General features: G+C 44.2%; 1 protein-coding gene and 1 long non-coding RNA gene across 3 annotated transcripts in view; one reads left to right on the plus strand and one right to left on the minus strand.

Annotated features, from left to right (window-relative positions):
* Positions 1-17,556, minus strand: part of KIAA1217 (KIAA1217 ortholog) — a 283,716-nt gene extending 266,160 nt beyond the window's left edge. The window contains 2 exon segments of the mRNA XM_025891962.2: positions 8,622-8,905; positions 17,042-17,556. Coding sequence (XP_025747747.2) covers positions 8,622-8,905; positions 17,042-17,111 — 354 coding nt within the window. The 5' untranslated portion in view covers positions 17,112-17,556.
* LOC141371272 (uncharacterized) overlaps positions 12,048-17,964 on the plus strand; it is a 39,014-nt gene continuing 33,097 nt past the window's right edge. For both annotated transcript variants that reach the window (XR_012376089.1, XR_012376088.1), the window contains exon 1: positions 12,048-12,352. This is a non-coding gene — a long non-coding RNA (uncharacterized lncRNA). The remainder of the gene's footprint in view (positions 12,353-17,964) is intronic.

Consider the following 17,964-nt stretch of genomic DNA (forward strand, 5'->3'; position numbering starts at 1 on the left):
TGCCTTTTCTTCCTGGAATCACGGAAGAACAATCTAATTAGGAGGCAGGCATTTCAGCCACTCTAGGATCACCACCAAATGTCATATACTTCCTTGCCACTGGGCCAAACTGGTCCCCCCATTGTAGTCCTTCCCCATTTTCCTCAACATTTTATATAAATGTCCTTCAGTTTTGCCATTCATCAGAGACATGGTGTGACCTGGAGGTAAAAAGCAAGAACTCCCCCCCCGCCCCCCCGCACCGGCCAGATCACAGGATTTAAATCCCAGCATTGCCACACTGACGTGCTGTGTCACCTTGAACAAGAGCTAACGACACTGTGCCTTGGTTTCCCGTTCTGTTGAGGAGGGTTAATTTCGCCTGCCCTGCTGTGCTGTTGGGAGGATGAAATATGCCAATATGTGCAAAGAGCAATAGTGTCACAGTTTTAGCTAATGCCAATAAGATGTTCTCCTTGCAGCCTTTTCCACTTTTTCACCACTGTAAATAGTGCTTGAGAAAACAGTGCTAAAGAAATGCTGAACATCTAGCTAACATTCTCCACGTTCACGGCCATCTGCATAAGGGCATTTCTGCCCCCGTCCTACTATGGCTTGTTGGGAGTACTTGCTCCATATATATCGTATCAGATTTCTTAATTGCCAAGAAATTGTTTCCTTTCCCTTGAGGTTTAGGCAAGAAATTGGTCTGTGAACACATACTCCGACACTGGTTCAAACAGCTAACTGGTTCTCGCTACTGAACGTGGCTATACTCTCACCATTTTCCTTTTGGGATCAGAATCAATTAATAGCTTCAAAGAGGAATTTCTTAGCTAGGTCTATTCCTTTAGGATAATCTTTAAACCTTTCATTTATGTATTTACATATTGACAAAACACGTATAATTGTTAAAACCTGCCCCCTCTACAACTCTAGCCTCCTTATCCACATGTTCACCATGGCCGAAGGCTTCCACTAATGACAGTCTATGGTCTTAGTGCCCCTTTAATTCTAATTCCCCTCACTTTCCAGGCTTCACTGACACACATATCCATGAACGCAGATGCCTATTTGGGAATTTCGAACATTTCACCTACATAGGGTGATTGGGTTAGAACAAATGTGATAGAAAAAAAGTCTGATTGGGACGCCCGGCTGGTTTAGTCTTTAGAACATGTGACTTTTGATTTTGGGGTTGTGAGTTTGAGCCCCACAATGGGTGTAGAGATTACTTAAAAATAAAATCTTTTAAAAAAAAGAATAAAGTCTGAATAATTTGCAGTTTTCATACATGACGGAGGGACTACATCAATTCCCCAAGGTATCCACTGATACCCTGAGATCTACTGCATGAGGAGTAATCCAGTGCGATTGAGACTCTACTATAATACAATGCAGTTCATCAGAAGTCAAAAAATGCCACTACATATAGGTGTAAATATGTGTTAATCCATTTATATGAGATATAAATGTGACCGATGCTATCATACAGAGAAGTATAAAGTGCTATGTATGGATGTACTATGTGCCAGTAAAGCCATTTGGGAAAGTGGATATAAGAAAATGGGGGAATTTCTTTCCTAAACTAGATTCCACATCCAAAATCTGGGTAAATCAAACATCTGAGTAGAACCAAGATGCTAGAATAAAGGGCAGTGACATATGAGTCAACATATTTAAGAGCCTGTGTAGAACTGTTCGCACTTTCTCCCATGCCTGGAGACTTGGAATCTATGTGTTAAGACAGCATCATCACGTGATGGAGGTAGCCCGAATCACTAAGTCACTGTCAGGACAGCTTCTCTGGAGAGTTGCCAAAACAACCAACACTGCATGTGTGAGAAATGAAACATTTTTGTGTCATGGCACAAAAAGCCCCCACGGGGCTTATTTGTTCTGCAGCATAATCACGACCACCCTGACTAATACATCAGTTTAAAAGTATACATCTCCTATTGGCTTCTTTCATGTTACGACTCCCATTTGAATGGGGCTGGCTAGCTACTGAAAATGAGCAAAGGAGGAATCAGCAGAGGCAGCTCGCACCCTCGTCTCTGGTTTGTGACATCAAATGCCCTCTCCACAAAAATATGTTACTTGCTTGCCCTAAAAGTGTGTCACCCTCACTCTTTGGTTTGTGGCATTCAACGTCTGTGGGGCACACAACAAAGCCCTTTATTTTACTTTATTTTTTAAGATTTATTTATTTTGGGGGGAGGGGGCAGAAAGAGAATCTCAAGCAGACTCCCCACTAAGCACTCAGCCCAACTCGGGGCTTGATCTCACAACCCCAAGATCACAACCCAAGCTGAAACCAAGAGTCAGCCACTTAACCAACTGAGCCACCCAGGCACCCCAGCAAAGCCCCTTAAAACACAGGCCTTCTGTGACTGGATGTGTTGTGATCTGGTAATCATTGTCTCCTCTCTTCTACTAACTCTTTTCCATCTGGAAAGCTTCACCTGTTGCAAGGTGAGGACAAGATCATACAAACTGTCGGTAGCAAACCTCCTTCCCTCGACTCTGCTTCTACTTTCTACGTTCTGTCTACACTGGGCCTCCACAAAGACATTCTCTAGTCTCCCAAAGCCATTCCATGGGTCCTGATCATTTCCTTGCTTCATTCAAGATGGAGTATGTTTCCCTCTCGCTTTCCACTGTTAATACCCTTAACTTTTTTTTTTCAGTGACTTTTGAGGGAACAGGAGTAAGAATGCCTTTATACTACCAACTTGAGGTAGTGTTTGCTTCTCGAGTGTTTGATTCTTAAGACCTGCTCTTCTGATTCCAAATGCAGTTAAGACTTCTCTTGTTCCCTGTCTTAAACTGGGTAATTTTCCATGATTCTTGATAAAATCAAGGCTATACCTTCTGAAAAGGAGATGTCAGTCAAAAGAACAGATAATGCTGAGTCTGACCCCAAGCCTACAGTCCCAAATTCCATAGAACAACTCTTCACCAATATATAAAGTTTTCTTGGAAGTTGTTAAAAAGAGTAGAGTGAGCCAGAACTTGGGGTACTTATGAATAAACAGACTGGTAAATATTTTCCTTCTTTTCATTTTCACAATTGGTGGCATATATTTCAGCACCAGAGGCCCTGGACTGTGGTAGATAATGGTAGTGGGGCCAAAGGAGCACTGAGAAAACGGCTCCAGTGTTATTTGCAAACAAGCACAAAGGCGAGTCTGGCTGATGAGGAGGCACCAGGGAGCCCTGAGGGGCACTGAGACAGCATGACAACCCTGGCCTGAGGGAAGGCCTCCCAGCCTTACTGACCCCGTATCAGGTAGTTTTATTGTTCCCGTTCCTATCTCCTTATTTGAGCCCTCCACAATGTCTTGTCAAAAGGAAATCTACCTTCACCTCTCGCTTACTCTCTGTATTGAATGGAAGAACACAGTAAACTTTCAAGTTAAGACGTATTACTCTTTCCTTCTCAAGTTCCACTACATTAGATTTAAGACTACACACAAACGAATTGTGACCACAAAGCAGGTACTATAGAAATTCTATGTGTAACTGGAAATAAAAATTGAAACATTATTTGCAGAAAGGTTTCTGAGACTAGGAGTGGAAAGCTGGTTTCTGTCGGTGACCGTTAGACGGACGTTTGTCTGTTAGTGAAGACATACAAGAAGAGCTTTTCCAAACTGTGTAGTTACACAGTGACCATGACTGAGAGCTTGCTGAACCAAAGGCCTTTCTGAACTCAGAGCTACTTCAAAAAAGTAACTGCCTTTCAATGTAAAATAGATACAAGAATCTATTTTCTATGGTTATCTCATATGCTCTGGAATTGAGTAAAATTTATCTTTTTAATTTTTATTATTTTTTAAAGATTTATTTATTTGAGAGAGCGCAAGTGTGTGGTGTGTGTGTGTGTGTGTGTGTGTGTGTGTGTGTGTGTGGTGTGTGTGTGTGCTTGTGCTGGGGGAAAGGGCAGAGGGAGAGGCAAAGAGAGTCCTAAGCAGACTCCTCGCTGAGCACCGAGCCGAAACAGGCTCACAACCTGAGCCAAAACCAGGAGTCGGATGCTCAACCAGTTGCCACCCAGGGACCCCAAGATTTATCTTTTTTAAAGAAAGGGCAACGGAATGTCTCTACTGCTTGACCTACTGTAATCTATGTAATTTCGTTACCAAAACTTTAGAAAAATTAAAGGTGGAGGAAACAAACACCAAAGTCAGTAACAAATAGAAAGACCATGGACTTGAGGAACTGTGACCTTGGTTCAAATGCCACCATTTGACTTGAGGGAAATTACTTATCTTGTCTTAGCTTCTTAGGCTCAGTCCCTTCTAACTTCCCAAATTGCAAATGATCTCTTAATTCTTGGATTCTCCACCCATCTTTATCACTCAAATGGAAACCAACTTTATCACTCAAATGGTACCTACCACATTCGAAATACATTGTCTCACTCATCATTCATTCATTCATTCATTCATTCAAAACAAATTGATCAGGCTTCACTTAGGTTGCATATACTCCCTTAAATGCTGACTTCACAAAAGTAATTAAAACAAGGTTCTTGCCCTCCAAAAGCATATTCTATATGGGAAAGAGAAAGACAAAGTACAATAAAAGCATGATTAGATTACTACAATATAGGTACTGCAAGATGTTATGACCAACTCAGAAGGTGTGACATTTGGGCCAGATCTTGAAAGATCGGTATCTGTACATGAATGCCTTATTTCTTTTACTGACTTGATGTCAGGGACCATGCCTCAACACGCTTTTACCATGGTAGGTGCCAAATAAATATATATGGGATGAGTAAGTGAAAGAAGTCCAAATTTTAACCTTTTAATGACAGAAACATACAAATACGTTTCAGAAATATAATGAAAGTATGCTCTGACAATGGAAAAAATAATCTTCAGGTATTCAAATACGTGTTGGTAAAAATGTAAAATGAATTTAAATACTAGTCTGCAAAGAAGAACCGCTGAGACTCTTCTTTTGCAATACCATAAACCAGAATATTGTAATGCTGGGAGCTGCCACTGAAACAGTAAGAAGATCCACCACTTTCTTTCTCCGTACTCTGTGGTACTGGTGTTATTGTCCTTTGACAAATGAGGGACCTGGAACAGAAGCCATTAGCTCCAATCATACAATTAGCCCATGGTGGAGGCTGGATTCCTTTCCAGCCCTGCCTGGCCTCATTGTCAAACACCTAGCTGCTAGGTGATGTAGCTTCATACTCTGATTGCCCCACACAAGCATCAACTCTGGGGGGTCAGTACCATTACAGCTCCTACTATGCAGATAAGCATTACGCTGCAATAAAGGTCATCTGCCTGACAGTAGAAGGGAGTTAAGGAAACCTCTTTTCAGTAATTCAGACTGGAGAAAATTCTTGACTGACTGACTTTCAAAGGCTCAAATACAAGTTTTCAACCATGACTCTCCCAGTGTTTGAGCTCAGATTTTGAAATGTAAGATATGCTCTAAATTTTCCTTTGGTTTAATCCCAAAGGATTGGAATCTAGCTTCCCTCAGTACCCAGACAGCTCATGTGAAATGCTAGATGCAGCACGGTTACCATTTTACTCTTAACACTGCCCCAGCGGCATTCTTTGCATTAAGGCCACTTCTCTGGGAGGCAGCCAGGAAAACAGCCACCAGGAGAGTATGTGGTATTTAGAACCTCAATATTAGATTAAAGTGGTCGGACGTGTCTATTTGAATTCCTCCTTATGGCTGGTCATACGATCTTCCAACAAAGGAAGCCGAGAATAATCTACTTTAAGGTCAGGGAGGAACAAAGGGTGTCCTGGAGAAGACAGGAAAGACGAAACATACAGTAGGAGAAAAAGAATGGAAAAGCCAGAAGATGAAGGGCTGTCCATAGGAATTTCCCAAACCATTAACTGCCTGAGCTTATCTCTGATGTTCACAATGCTGATCAGGGTTCACCTGCAACCCAACAATGGAAGGAACAAACGTATACACAAATCCACGCATCAGAATCTCTCCCCCTTTAAATGGTCAGCTTGGAATACCCAAGAATTCATCCTGAATTACCCAGCAAAGGGACAGCTGACCACCCATGGTCAGAAGACACCTGCGGCGGAGATGCATGTGATAGGAGATCAGAGGTTGCGGCCACTAAGCCACAGTCATTATTCCCTGTCATCTGATCCCATGCACCCTTCAGGTTATATTTAGGCTCCCCATGTGAGAGTTTTTAGCCAAAGCCCTCATCATCACGGCAGTAGCAATAATTATGAGCTCACGAATAATAACAGTAATGATAATAACTAAAATATTTTTAACATGGAAAATTTACCATTTTGAAATACTAATTTCTCACTTTCTCAGCAAAATGAATATATTTCTCACTTTTAAAAAATACATTCTCCCTCCTCGTTCAACACACTATCAATTTCTTAACCTCCTTTACCCTCACCCCTGTCCCCATAGTGACACACACACACACACACACACACACCCTCACCATGTCCCTTACACCCCATGTACAGACTGTTGGGGAGGAAAAAATTTCCTTTTACCCTTCCAAGTTTTTTGGCTGGTAAATTGATATAAGGCATATTAACATGGAAAAAACAAAGTTAATTATGTATGTATGGGAGCCCCATAAGAATATGAGACCCGAGGACATGAGGGTCAGTTATATGACATCCTGAGCTAAGGGATGGGGTAGGGGCTTGGGGCTTCAAAGGGTGATTCACAGGACAATAAGAAGAGATGTTCGATAATCAGATGTTTGCCCTGCTGTACAGATAGGTCTTTCAGAGAAAAAGTAATCTCTGGTAATAGCTCTTTTTTTGAACCAGGCACACTATCTAAATTATTTTAGGTCATAACAACTTTATCCTCAATTATTATGCTTTTCCTGGTAACCTCCCATAACTGACTCCCACCCCCAACATCTTCTTTTGTCTTTAGCTGAACATGGTATTTAAGGTGATGGCTTTGGCCATTCTGGGGAGTTACTCAGTTTTCCTGGGTCTCTCCCATGTACACACAGGAGGTATACATATAATTAAACTTTTGTTTGTTTTTCTCCTGTTAATCTGTCTTATACCAATTTAATTATTAGATGAGTCAAAAACCTAGAAAAGTAGAAGGAATTTTTTTTTTCACCATACTATCTGCTCTATAGGCAATGATCAACTTACAGAACAGTGGGATAAACAAGGATTCTGAACTCAGACTTAACCAGATTCAAATTTCAACGTTTCCTTAGAAAACTGCATGATTGCAACTATTCTAAGTTTGAGTTTTCTTCATCTGAACCACTTTGGATAAAGTATGGTGTCTCATAAAAACATGACACATGACTTATATAGATACTGACTCTACTAACAACGAAAAAACAGGGATATTTTTATATATGTCAATATTATCTTAATAAAACTGTGGGACAAAAGTAAGTAAATAAATAAAATAGGGTATATTTTCTATATACACTTGAAATGAAAAGAGTCATCCTCTTCTTAATTACTAAAGAATTTATCTGCTGTACATCAACCAGGATTCCTGGTTCTTCTCTCCTCTTCTGGGTCTGCCGCCTTTTGGTAATGTGAACAAAAAGCCAACATACAGTCCATAAAGCTCATTTTATATTTTTAGGCACTCTAATAAAGATTTCGGAGAAGAGAAGGTTGAATTTAAATGCATAAAATGAGACGGAGGATGAAGTAGAAGTTCAAACTATTCAGGCTAATGCCAATTTCATTTCCACGGATGACCAAAAGCTGAGTTAGTTAGACATCACTTTTGTAGCCAGTTAACTGGCAAGTCATCTGACTTAAAACACCGAATGTGCCTCTCTACCTGGAGTGTGGAAATCAATAATAGCCCACCCTCTTCCCCGACCACATCTATCGCTGAGTGGGCTCTGTTTCCTTTACCATGTTCTCCATCCTCAAAGGTCAATCTGATAACATGCCAGTGAGGGCTACAGAGGAGGCCTCCCATCCCCCGTGACCCCCAAACTGCACTGTCTGCTAAAAAAGTCATTGAACATGGCCGAGAAACAAAAACATCCCAAGCCACAGTTGGGTGACAATAAGTATAGCTGTCAAGATAACCTGAGAAAACAGGTAGCTAATGGCAGCAGAAAGCCAAGAATGCAAAAGGGAAACATCTGTGATTAAAAGAAAAAAGGAGAGAGAGCAAAAGCAGAACCCTAACGTCAGCTTCCTAAGGAAAAGGCATTTACCCTAAGTCTCTCCCTCTGTGCTCCACTTTACCCTCAAAATGTATTGATGTATGTATCCATGCATTCATTCACTGTGCTAAGCACTCAAGTGCTATCTGAGTGCACAGTAATTGATCCGAGGCTTCACTCGGGAAAGTAATAACCCCTCACTGCTTGCACGTCAGATGTAGCTGTGGCTGAACATCGGGACACTCCTTTTGGGTGAACTGCATGCTCTCTGGGTCTCCCCTCTCTGGCATTCCGACAAAGAGAACTGAGCTTTCAGGTCCAACCTGCAGGCTGCCTTCTCCTCCCAAGGCCCAAAAGAAATCTGGAACAACCCAAAGGCAGGCACAACCCACTCAACTATTTCTTCCCCTTTGAACGGCCGGTCACTTTGCTTTCCCTCGTATTCATTTCAGAATGAGCTGTGCATAGCGAAATGGGGACCTGTTCCTACCTGGTCTCTCAGCCTCTCTTGGTGGCCCATGATTGCGGTAGCATGATGTGGGTATTTCTGCTTCAGATGTTCCAGGAAAGCTTCTCTCTTCCTGTCCATCTCAGACGTTTGCATTCCCAGGATTTCTTTGGAACTTCGGGGCCCACCTAGAGTGTGTCTCCTTGGGATATTGCGGGAAGACCTAGAAACTGAAACACGGCTGTTTCCATTAGAAAGGCGTTCCTTGGTTCTGCGGCATTCTGCATCTTCTAATGACGTTACATGTAGATTGCTTTTTCCTTGTTCTGAAAGACAAAAAGAACAAAATACAGTTCACAATTAATGATCTCACTAGAATCTCATTTACAGAACACCAAGAGGGTTTGTGGCGGCGGTAAAGGTGTAAGTGTAACCTAACAGACTTTTTTTTTTTTTCCAGGCAAGAAGGGAACAAAAAAAATCAACAATCAAAGGAAATACGAAAAATCGCACTAAAAGGAAAAGTTGCAGAAAAAAGTCGGCTATTTCTGACTCCTTCCCTGAGGTTATTCAAAACGAGAACACTTGGTCAGACTAGTTTGCAGGCAACTTACCCCTTACCTTCATCTGTAATTATAGAAAAGTTAACTCCAGTGGTTCTGATTATTTCTTTATTTTTAATTACAATTTCATGCTGGTAACAGGACTTTTATATTTCTACAATCTGAAGGTGGTTTCTGAGACACTTATTTCATCCCAGAGGCCAAAAATAGCTATTATAATCACGGACGTGTGAGCTGCCTAAAAATTCCAGTCCCCTCTCCCATTAGAACAAAGCAAACAAGCATTAGAATATTATTAGGTTAATATTATTATCAGGTAAGAATGGAGGGGATGTGAGGCTTAGACATATTTTATGTGAAGTGGACTTTAAAACACACAGTGAAAAGGGAAGAGATATGATATGTGTGGACGGCCTTGACCTAGACCCTTGGCCTTGACCCTGCCTCTGACGGGGTCTTTAAGGGACAAGTTGATTTCTACATAGAAGGGAGCAAGTGAGCCAGACAATGACAGTGTTTCACCTGCAGGACCTGGATAGGGAAACCCTACTCATTCTCAATGGTTGGCAAATGGGGTGTCGGGTTTACATATTACAGTTAACTGAAAAAAAAAGGCACTTACTTCTTAAAAAACGAGACTAGAAAGAGAATGTTATGAACATTCAGAGTCTCTTCATGAGGAATAGTTCTTACATCCTACACAGATGCAGGCAGAACAGAGTGGCCCTGTTCACTGAATTCCTGGGGAAAAGCACTGAGTGGGGGTCTCGGGAGTTCTGCCTTTCACCCTAGACTTAGATGTCTCTCAGCCTCACCGTCTTCACTAATAAAATGAGGATGGTGGACTAGTAATAGGTATGCAGAGTCTTCCAGCTCTACATCCTTTAAAATCTACTCTAATTTATTTTTTAAAGAAGTTTCCAAGAAGTGCTCATTTGCTAACTATGTATCCTGAAAAATTATGTGCAGAAAAAGAAATCCAATATTTCAAAGTTCTAGACTGGAGTCTCAGATAGAGAAACAAGACTTTACACCTGCGACATCCCAGTTGATGCATAAACTAGCTCATCTAAAGGCAACGCCACCAACGCATGCCCCACCTCACTGTCTAGAAACGTCTCTCTATAGAACTCTAGGTACAACACCCTTTGGTTAGGCATAGAAAACATTTTAAACTCAGGCTGGTTTTCCATCCCTAGAAGAGTGTTCTGGGAATAATTCTTGTTTACTCTTCACTTCTCGTCATATTGCTAATTATAGCATCTCCATCAGACACCGATGAGGAAAAGGGAGGGAAAAATAGCCAAATTGGTTAATTCTCCTACTTTTCATTAGTTTCAGCAGTAAATTTAGAAGGGGAAGAAGATGGAACTATCGATTAGGAAGATATTGAGGAATTAACTGTATCCTTTATTTAGGTTGCCTTCTCATTGCGTGGACTCACATGACGACTACCTTTTTTGTGGTGTCTCCTCGAATAAAACAGAGTAACAGGATCTGCTGAATGAAGCTAGATGCAGAAGATGCCATATGTCAGGCTGGTAAATACGCGTGCAATCTGGTTTAGCTTTAGCTTTTGGAGTGTGTATGTGTGTACATGAGTCTTGTATTAACCAAAAACCTGTATACTTGACATAACACTGTTGACTTTTATACAGATTCTTACGATTACTTTTGACATGATTAACATATTTTTAAAATTATCCAGGACAGCTAGATTAATTAGCAGGGTTGAATCTCTGGGAAGGTCACTCCTTCACACGGGCACACACACAGACCCCCAGATGGCGCCTCCCATACCAGCAGGGGCAGAAAGGTCCATTCTGCCTTGCTCTGCCACACAGACTCACAGGAACTATTTTGTTTCATCCAAGGATCCTCAGAATAGGTCAAGGCAGCCAGAACAGTAGCCCCATGGAGACTGAAAAGAGTTCCACTTTCTTCCTTCAGATAAATTGGGAAAGGAACAGGAGGGGGAGGGGTGGCGTTCAGAATCCATCTTCTGTCACCATTCACCTTTGAGCAGCTCCGACTTGCTGACTCTCTAAACCCCTATTTCTTTTCCTAACACTTTGCACTGGAAGGTCATGTCAACCTTACGGTACTTTGCCGTTTTTTTCCTTTCTTGTGGATTCTTTGAAACTGTCTCCAGTTGCTTAACAAAGTTTAATGTGACTTGGAGGAAAGCAGCCAACAGCACCAATGGCTAATGCACCAATGACCAGATGCACCGTCCCTTGGCGGACATCCAATCGCCGGCGGGGCTCACTCTTCCCCGTGTCTCACCTTCTCACCCTCTCCCGCCCTCAGCTATGGGCCCCATCTGTTTCCCATCCCACCACCAGGCACCTGTTCCACCCTCACAGGCACCGCCGACCACAACCCACCACGACTTTCCACACGAAGCCACTTGACCACGCATCCCAGTCACTGGAGCCTTCTACTCAGGGAGGCTCAGCTCCTGGGAGCTGCCAACTCCCGAGCAGGAAGTAGAGGGGACAATTCCACCATTCCCGTCTATCAGGGAGAATGTGACCTCTCGGCTGAGGAGACCAACTAAGCAGGGATAGAAACAAACAAGAGGGGACCAGGCAAAGGACACTGAGTCACAGTTCCACAGCCATGGAGCCAGGGATCCGAGTCCCGGCCGATTCTCATTATCCACAACGCCATCAACACAGAAATACAGCTCTATTTCTCGTCTGGAACGCGCCTGGGTGCTAACATTTAAGTATGGGTGTGAACATTTAAGTATGGGTGTGTCTAGCGGCTTGCTATTCTGGGAATCCGTGTCAAAAACAAATAACGAAGCTGTAGCATGAACACACGGCTTTCAGTTTCCCCTTCCTGCCGCTCCCAGCCTCTGCCCAGCCCAGGGCAACTCCTCCTTTGTAGGTCGCTCTCGGCAGGGCAAAGAGCAAAAGAGGAGCTCCGCGCAGAGAACAGCCCCTCCAACATTCCCTGGAGCAGAAGTAGGGGTGAGGAGGGCAGAAGCGCCCCCGAGAGAGAATTTCAAAGGCTTCCTGGCTGAGATGCAGCAAGTTATCCTGCAGGCAGAAGACCACGGGAGCTCCGATGGCTTCCGCCAGGTCCGCTGACTTCCAGCAAGGGGTCTGTGACCTTGCATCATTTGGACATGCCACGCCCGCTTTCTACCTGACAGCCAGCAACGACACTTCCCTGAGATTTTTACTCCTGAGCTGAGACTAGGTAAGCCACAGCCTCTTTGAGAAGGAGTCCCTCGCTTCCTTATAGTGGGTCCTGGTTAGCTATCTCTTAGGGGTAGCTTTTAAAATTGTGCCAAGTTCCTCTCTGGTCATAGGACCATCGTGAGGAGTTGCTGTTTTGTCTGGCTGTGTATTCGGACCTACCGTGGCAGTGACGCCGTTCTGTCCTTCTGTATCTTCAAACCATAATGTCCTTCTGCTGCACACATAGAAAGGCTGTATTTTCCAGGATCCTTCATCCAGATGGGGCCTCTCATACTAATTCCTCTGGTCAATGCAAGTCAGGCGAGACACCTTTAGTCCCAGGCCCCCAGACTTCCTGAATAATCGTCCATGCTCTTTCTCTTTCGTCTTTGGCTTGTTGAATGCAATAGCTCCAGTGGAAGCTGCCAAAGCCTTGGGGAATGGGGTCCCAGAGTCAGCCTAAAGATGGGCCCCCAGGAGATCCACCTAGCCAGGAATGTCCGCATTCCACTGTGTTCAAAAAATTAACATTGACTGTGCTAAACCACAGAGATTTCAGGGTTGTTATAATTAGCCTATCTGACTAATATATATCACATATTCTGCTGGGGGCCCACAGGGTTCCTTGGTTGGCCAGTTCTCTTGTTAATATCCTACAGATCACCACCATACACGAATTGGCACAGAAATTGCAGCTGAAATCAGACCATGATAACGATTCACCTAAAAAGCCTGAAAAATTAAATAACTGACAAAGAAGCTTTCTGGTACAGATTTTAGACAAAAGAGGAACAGTCCCTCTGCTCCCCCCAAAAGTATTCTCATCTCAAGTGTTGGTCAGATGATTCATTCATTCATTCTTGAAAATATGGATGAGTGCCTGCTCCGTACACTAAAAGGAGTTAGGAAATGTAATGAAGTTGTGATCAAGATAAACATAATCTCCTTGCCTCCCAGAGGATCCACATTATAATTAGGGATGCAGACAACAAACAAATAATACGTAATAAGTGCTCGGGAGGATAAAACAGGTAAGGGATAGACTGATGGGGCAGTTTTAGAGTTCTGAGCAAAGACGCGAGTATCTGGGATTCCCCAAGCTTGCGCTCCGTGGGGGCTGCCAATGTTATTATTTTTTTTGCAAGTTTAAGGGGTACAGTTTGATACATTTATATACTGCAAAATGATTACCCCCCCCAAAGCAAATACTATCTTGAAACACTGGTGAATCAGGGGTTGGGGGAGGCAAGCAGGTGGACTGATAACACTTCACCTGCCCAGGGGTTTCAAGAGCTCAGGGGCCTGAGGAAAAGCAGACACCTCGGGGCTGCTGTGGGCTGATATATCCCAAGGAACACCCCAGGACCACTCTGAAAAGCCCCTGGCCTTCAAAGGGAGTGTCAGATTTTTAGACTGCAATTCAGCCAATAACTACTGAGTGCCTACTCTGCACGGTGCACCTCAAGGTACACATTCACACTGTTGTTGATCTAAGCAGGCTGCCTATTCAGCCATGGAAGCCTCATTGATTAGAGCTATTCCTGAGGCAACCATACGCCCCAGTTTGCCTAAACAGTTGTGCGTTACAAGTGCTGTCCCAGCAAAATTATTTATAGGGTGCCTTTTCACTCTCAAAAGTGTCTCGGTCTAGACAGTAAGTTTACATGATCACCCAGGGGATCCTTATCTATAGTAGATTGGTAAACTCCAAGCCCTCAAGTGGGATCATTAGCTTTTTGTTCAAGAAATATTTATTGAGTGCTTTCTACGTGCCTGGTGCTCTGTTAGGCGCAGGGAATGTAAGGATGAAGACTACCCGGTCTGCCCTGGCATACTACACTGTAATTGAGTGAAACAGATACAGAAATGAACACCATCAAGAGTGCCAGGCTGGGAGTGGGCATGGGTTATCATGGGTGATGTGAGCAGAGGCCTGGCCTCCCTGTATGGTCCTCATGCTGACCGAAGACCTGGAATGGAAGCCATTCTCCTTCACAGCCTTGCTTCACCCAGAACTCAGTGGGACCCTACACATCTAACCTGAATACTTCTCACCCTTACAATCTCTCCAGCCACCCCTCCCAATCTCCCTGACCTCTAAATGCTCAAGCGCCCCAGAGCACACCGTGACCTGTACACACAAACCCAATCCTAGCAGATCTGCCATTGACCCTAGACTTTTCTCCTCAATTCCAGTGGAGAATATCCACGCGGCAATCAGCAATCCCCCTTTAGATGTGAGATAAACATCTCCATCCTAATCTATCCGAAGGACTTCCTGTTCTCCTCCTCCACTTCCAAACCACAAACACCCTCTCCTCTCAGCCGCACTCAAATGCTTTCCCATTTATGTAAATGGCAACTCCATTCCTCCGGCTAGGCAGACCAATCATTTCTGAAATCATCTTTTGACTCCTCCTTTTCTCTTATGTTCCACATTCAATCCCTCAGCAAATTCTTTTGGCTTTACTTTCATTATACATCTAGAACCTGTCTTCTTAACACCACTTGTCCTACTACCCGCTGGTCCAGGCTTCTGTATGGTTTCCTACAGAAGCCTCTGAAATGGCCCCCCTGCCCTTCCCCTACCCCCACTTGGCTTATTCTCAGTATAGCACACAATATTTCCCTTTTATATGACAAGTCAGACCTGCTCCCTACCTCCTTTGAAAAAAAAAGCTCAAATCTCTGCCAGAGTCTCATAGCCCCGTGTGATCTGGCCTGGGATTACCCCTTAACCTCTTTTCTCCCACCCTTCTCCCATGTCCCTGCCGTTCTTCGAACAAGTTCTTGCCTATTTGCCTCCCTTGCCTCTTTCAGATGTTTATTCAAATATACACGAGTGAAGCTCTCCCTGATAACCCTATCTACAGTTTCACCTGCAACCATACGTACTCCCTGTTCCCTTTCCCTGCCTATGTTTCCCTATAGTCTGAATTCCATTTAATAGAGTTGCTAGATAAAATATGAAATGTCCAGCTAAAATTGAATTTCAAGTAAACAATGAATAATTTTAGCATAAGTATATCCCAAATATTGCATGGGATATACTTATACAAAAATAATTTATTCATTGCTTATCTGAAATTCAAATTTAACTGAGCATCCTGTATTTTTATTTGTTAAACCTGGCAACACTGCCCTCTAACATGCTATATATTCTGCTTATCTGTTCATTGTCTCTCTCTCCCACCCCCTTCCCTCCAAACTTGGCTCTTAGAACGTAAGTTCAATGAAGGCAAGTATTTTCCATCGACTTTGTTCACTGCTGGGTCACCAGCAGCTAAAACAGTAACTACTACATTAACAGATGCTCAATATTCATTGAGTGAATAAGTAAATAAAGTGATCACATTCCCTCAGCCCAACTATCTCCAGCCTCTGAAGCATCTTTGAATTGCCGTGGTAGTTTGGAAAGTTATTTCTTAAATTGGTCCCACTAATTGCTCCTCTAGATTCTGTGTCATTTATTTCAACTGAGGCCCAAAGACTGAATCCCTGCTATAGGATACTGTCCTAACAATTAAGGGAGGGAAGGAAGCCTTATCTCCCACCGGACCCCACCGACCAGGCGCCCTCAAGGAAGAGTGTTCTGTTTTAGAAGCACAAACAGATACCTAGACTGATGGCTGTAAAATGGGGGCTTCTCGGGGGTTTACTAAGCTTAAGGTTTCCTGAGTTTCACCGGGCGGGGGGAGTTAAGGGGGTAAGGGGGATGGGGGTGTTCTCTCTCTTGTAATTCCTTTTTCTTCAGTCTAGCTTAGTTTTGCATTTTCAGTGTGGATGAGTCATTTGTTACTTCCCTTTTGCCTTTTTAAAACACACCTTTTCCCCTGTGCATAATCCCTACTCCCACGCAGAGCACTGCAGCCCCGCAAGCGCTTCTTTCAGTTCCTAACTGGCCCCTGGATGAACCTGGGGTACGGTGGGCGGGGATGGTTTCGGATTGTGCGGGTTTCGGAACATGCTGCCTATATGATACCATATGATAGGCTCTGGCATCATAGACGTCAGAGACTGGAGAGCAGAGAAGTTCTTTCTCCACCCAACGCCACTGTGAAATTTCTTTGGAACAACATAAGCTTCTGGAAATTCCCTACGGAAAAGACAAGTCTATCACAAACACAATTAAAGGAAAACTGCCTGGAGAAAATTTACCAAAATTGTCTAACAACTCCCAACTTTTGAATTAAAGCATGCAGAGATCCACACAGTCCCATCTATCATCCAGATGTACCCGTGCTCCCCTGCTGTTCCGATCTGTAAAATAAAACATCTCTACACTCTGTAATTTAACCCTAAAATTCCGCCAAACTTGCGAGCAGCATGCCTTTGCCTCATGGGATCCCCCAACCAATGAATGAGAATGCTGTCGTCCCAGAGACAGCTTCCCAGAAACAGCTCCTTTCTCCCACGGCTGGGGCAGCGAGTACGAAAAGCTGCTTTCAGCGATCTGTATTTTGTCACTGCCTAGAGACAGAACACATACGGACTTGCTCACTGTGCCACACATGGGGCATCCCCACTCCACTTCTTTGGCTGCTTAAGAAAAGCCTGCCTGAGATAAAGTCAGACCCAGGAGATCACAGCTCTCCACGCAGTTCTGAAAACGCACACCACCCGACAAGAAATGCGCGTTCTCTCTGCCCTGCGCCGGCGAGGAACCCGCGTAATTGTAACTCCATCTTTGAATGAGTCTGTTACTTACCCTGCTTCTGTCTGCCGTCTGCTGAGTGAGGAAGGCACGGCTCACATTTCGGGCTTTCATTTTCCTCCATTGTCCCTGCCTGCGGCACAAGCTCCTCGCTGCTCTTTAAACTTCAGAGCGCAGCTCGGAAAGCTCCCAGAAAGCGCCTGGAAGGGGGCCCGGCGGGTGGGGAGGAGGGGACCGTGCGAAACCCCACCCCAAACTATTCTCCACTCCGGTGCAAAGTCTCTCTCGCCCGAGAAAACTGCATTCCAGCGTCGGGCCGCCCCCCCCCCGGCCCTCCGGCCCTCCGTGCCTGCGTCCCCGCGTCCGCGCGCCCGCCCGCCCGCCGGACTGTCCCGGAGGAAGGCGGGGGGTGAAGGGGGGGGAGGCTGTGCTCCCCGAGCCACCCGCTGCCCCTGCCCCTGCGCTGGGCCAACCCTGCGCCGTGCGCGCCCGAGGCCCCAACAGGTGATGGGCTTTCTGACCCAAGACCCAGACCGCCTGTTTGCACCGCTGCAAACCGCCCAGATTCCGCAGCCGGGGGCAGGAAAACATGTCACACGGGATCACCGGCAGGCACTGAACGCCGGGTCTCTGGTTCCTTTAATCTCAGACACAGAATGAGCCTCCCAAATAGGCTGATAGACGCGTTACTAAACAGCCAACTGCTGAACATAGCAAATTTCGGAGAAATCCCTTAAAAAAAAAAGAAAGAAAGAAAAACAAAGCGTGTATGCTGAATATTGTTAAGTAAACACTTTCTGGCACTGTTTAGAACCTGATTAACACATACAAAGAGGTTGTTTACTTTTCACACAATTTCAGTCACTTCAACTGAACTTTAAAAAAGTTTGTGCTCATTTGCCTGGGCTTTGACTCCGCCCCTTTCCCCCAACACACACACACACACACACACACACACACACACACACACACACACA

The sequence above is a fragment of the Callorhinus ursinus genome, unplaced genomic scaffold (genome assembly GCF_003265705.2).
Source record: "Callorhinus ursinus isolate GAN/ISIS: 27379988/994484 unplaced genomic scaffold, GSC_fseal_2.0 scaffold63, whole genome shotgun sequence".
Classification (NCBI taxonomy): domain Eukaryota; kingdom Metazoa; phylum Chordata; class Mammalia; order Carnivora; family Otariidae; genus Callorhinus; species Callorhinus ursinus.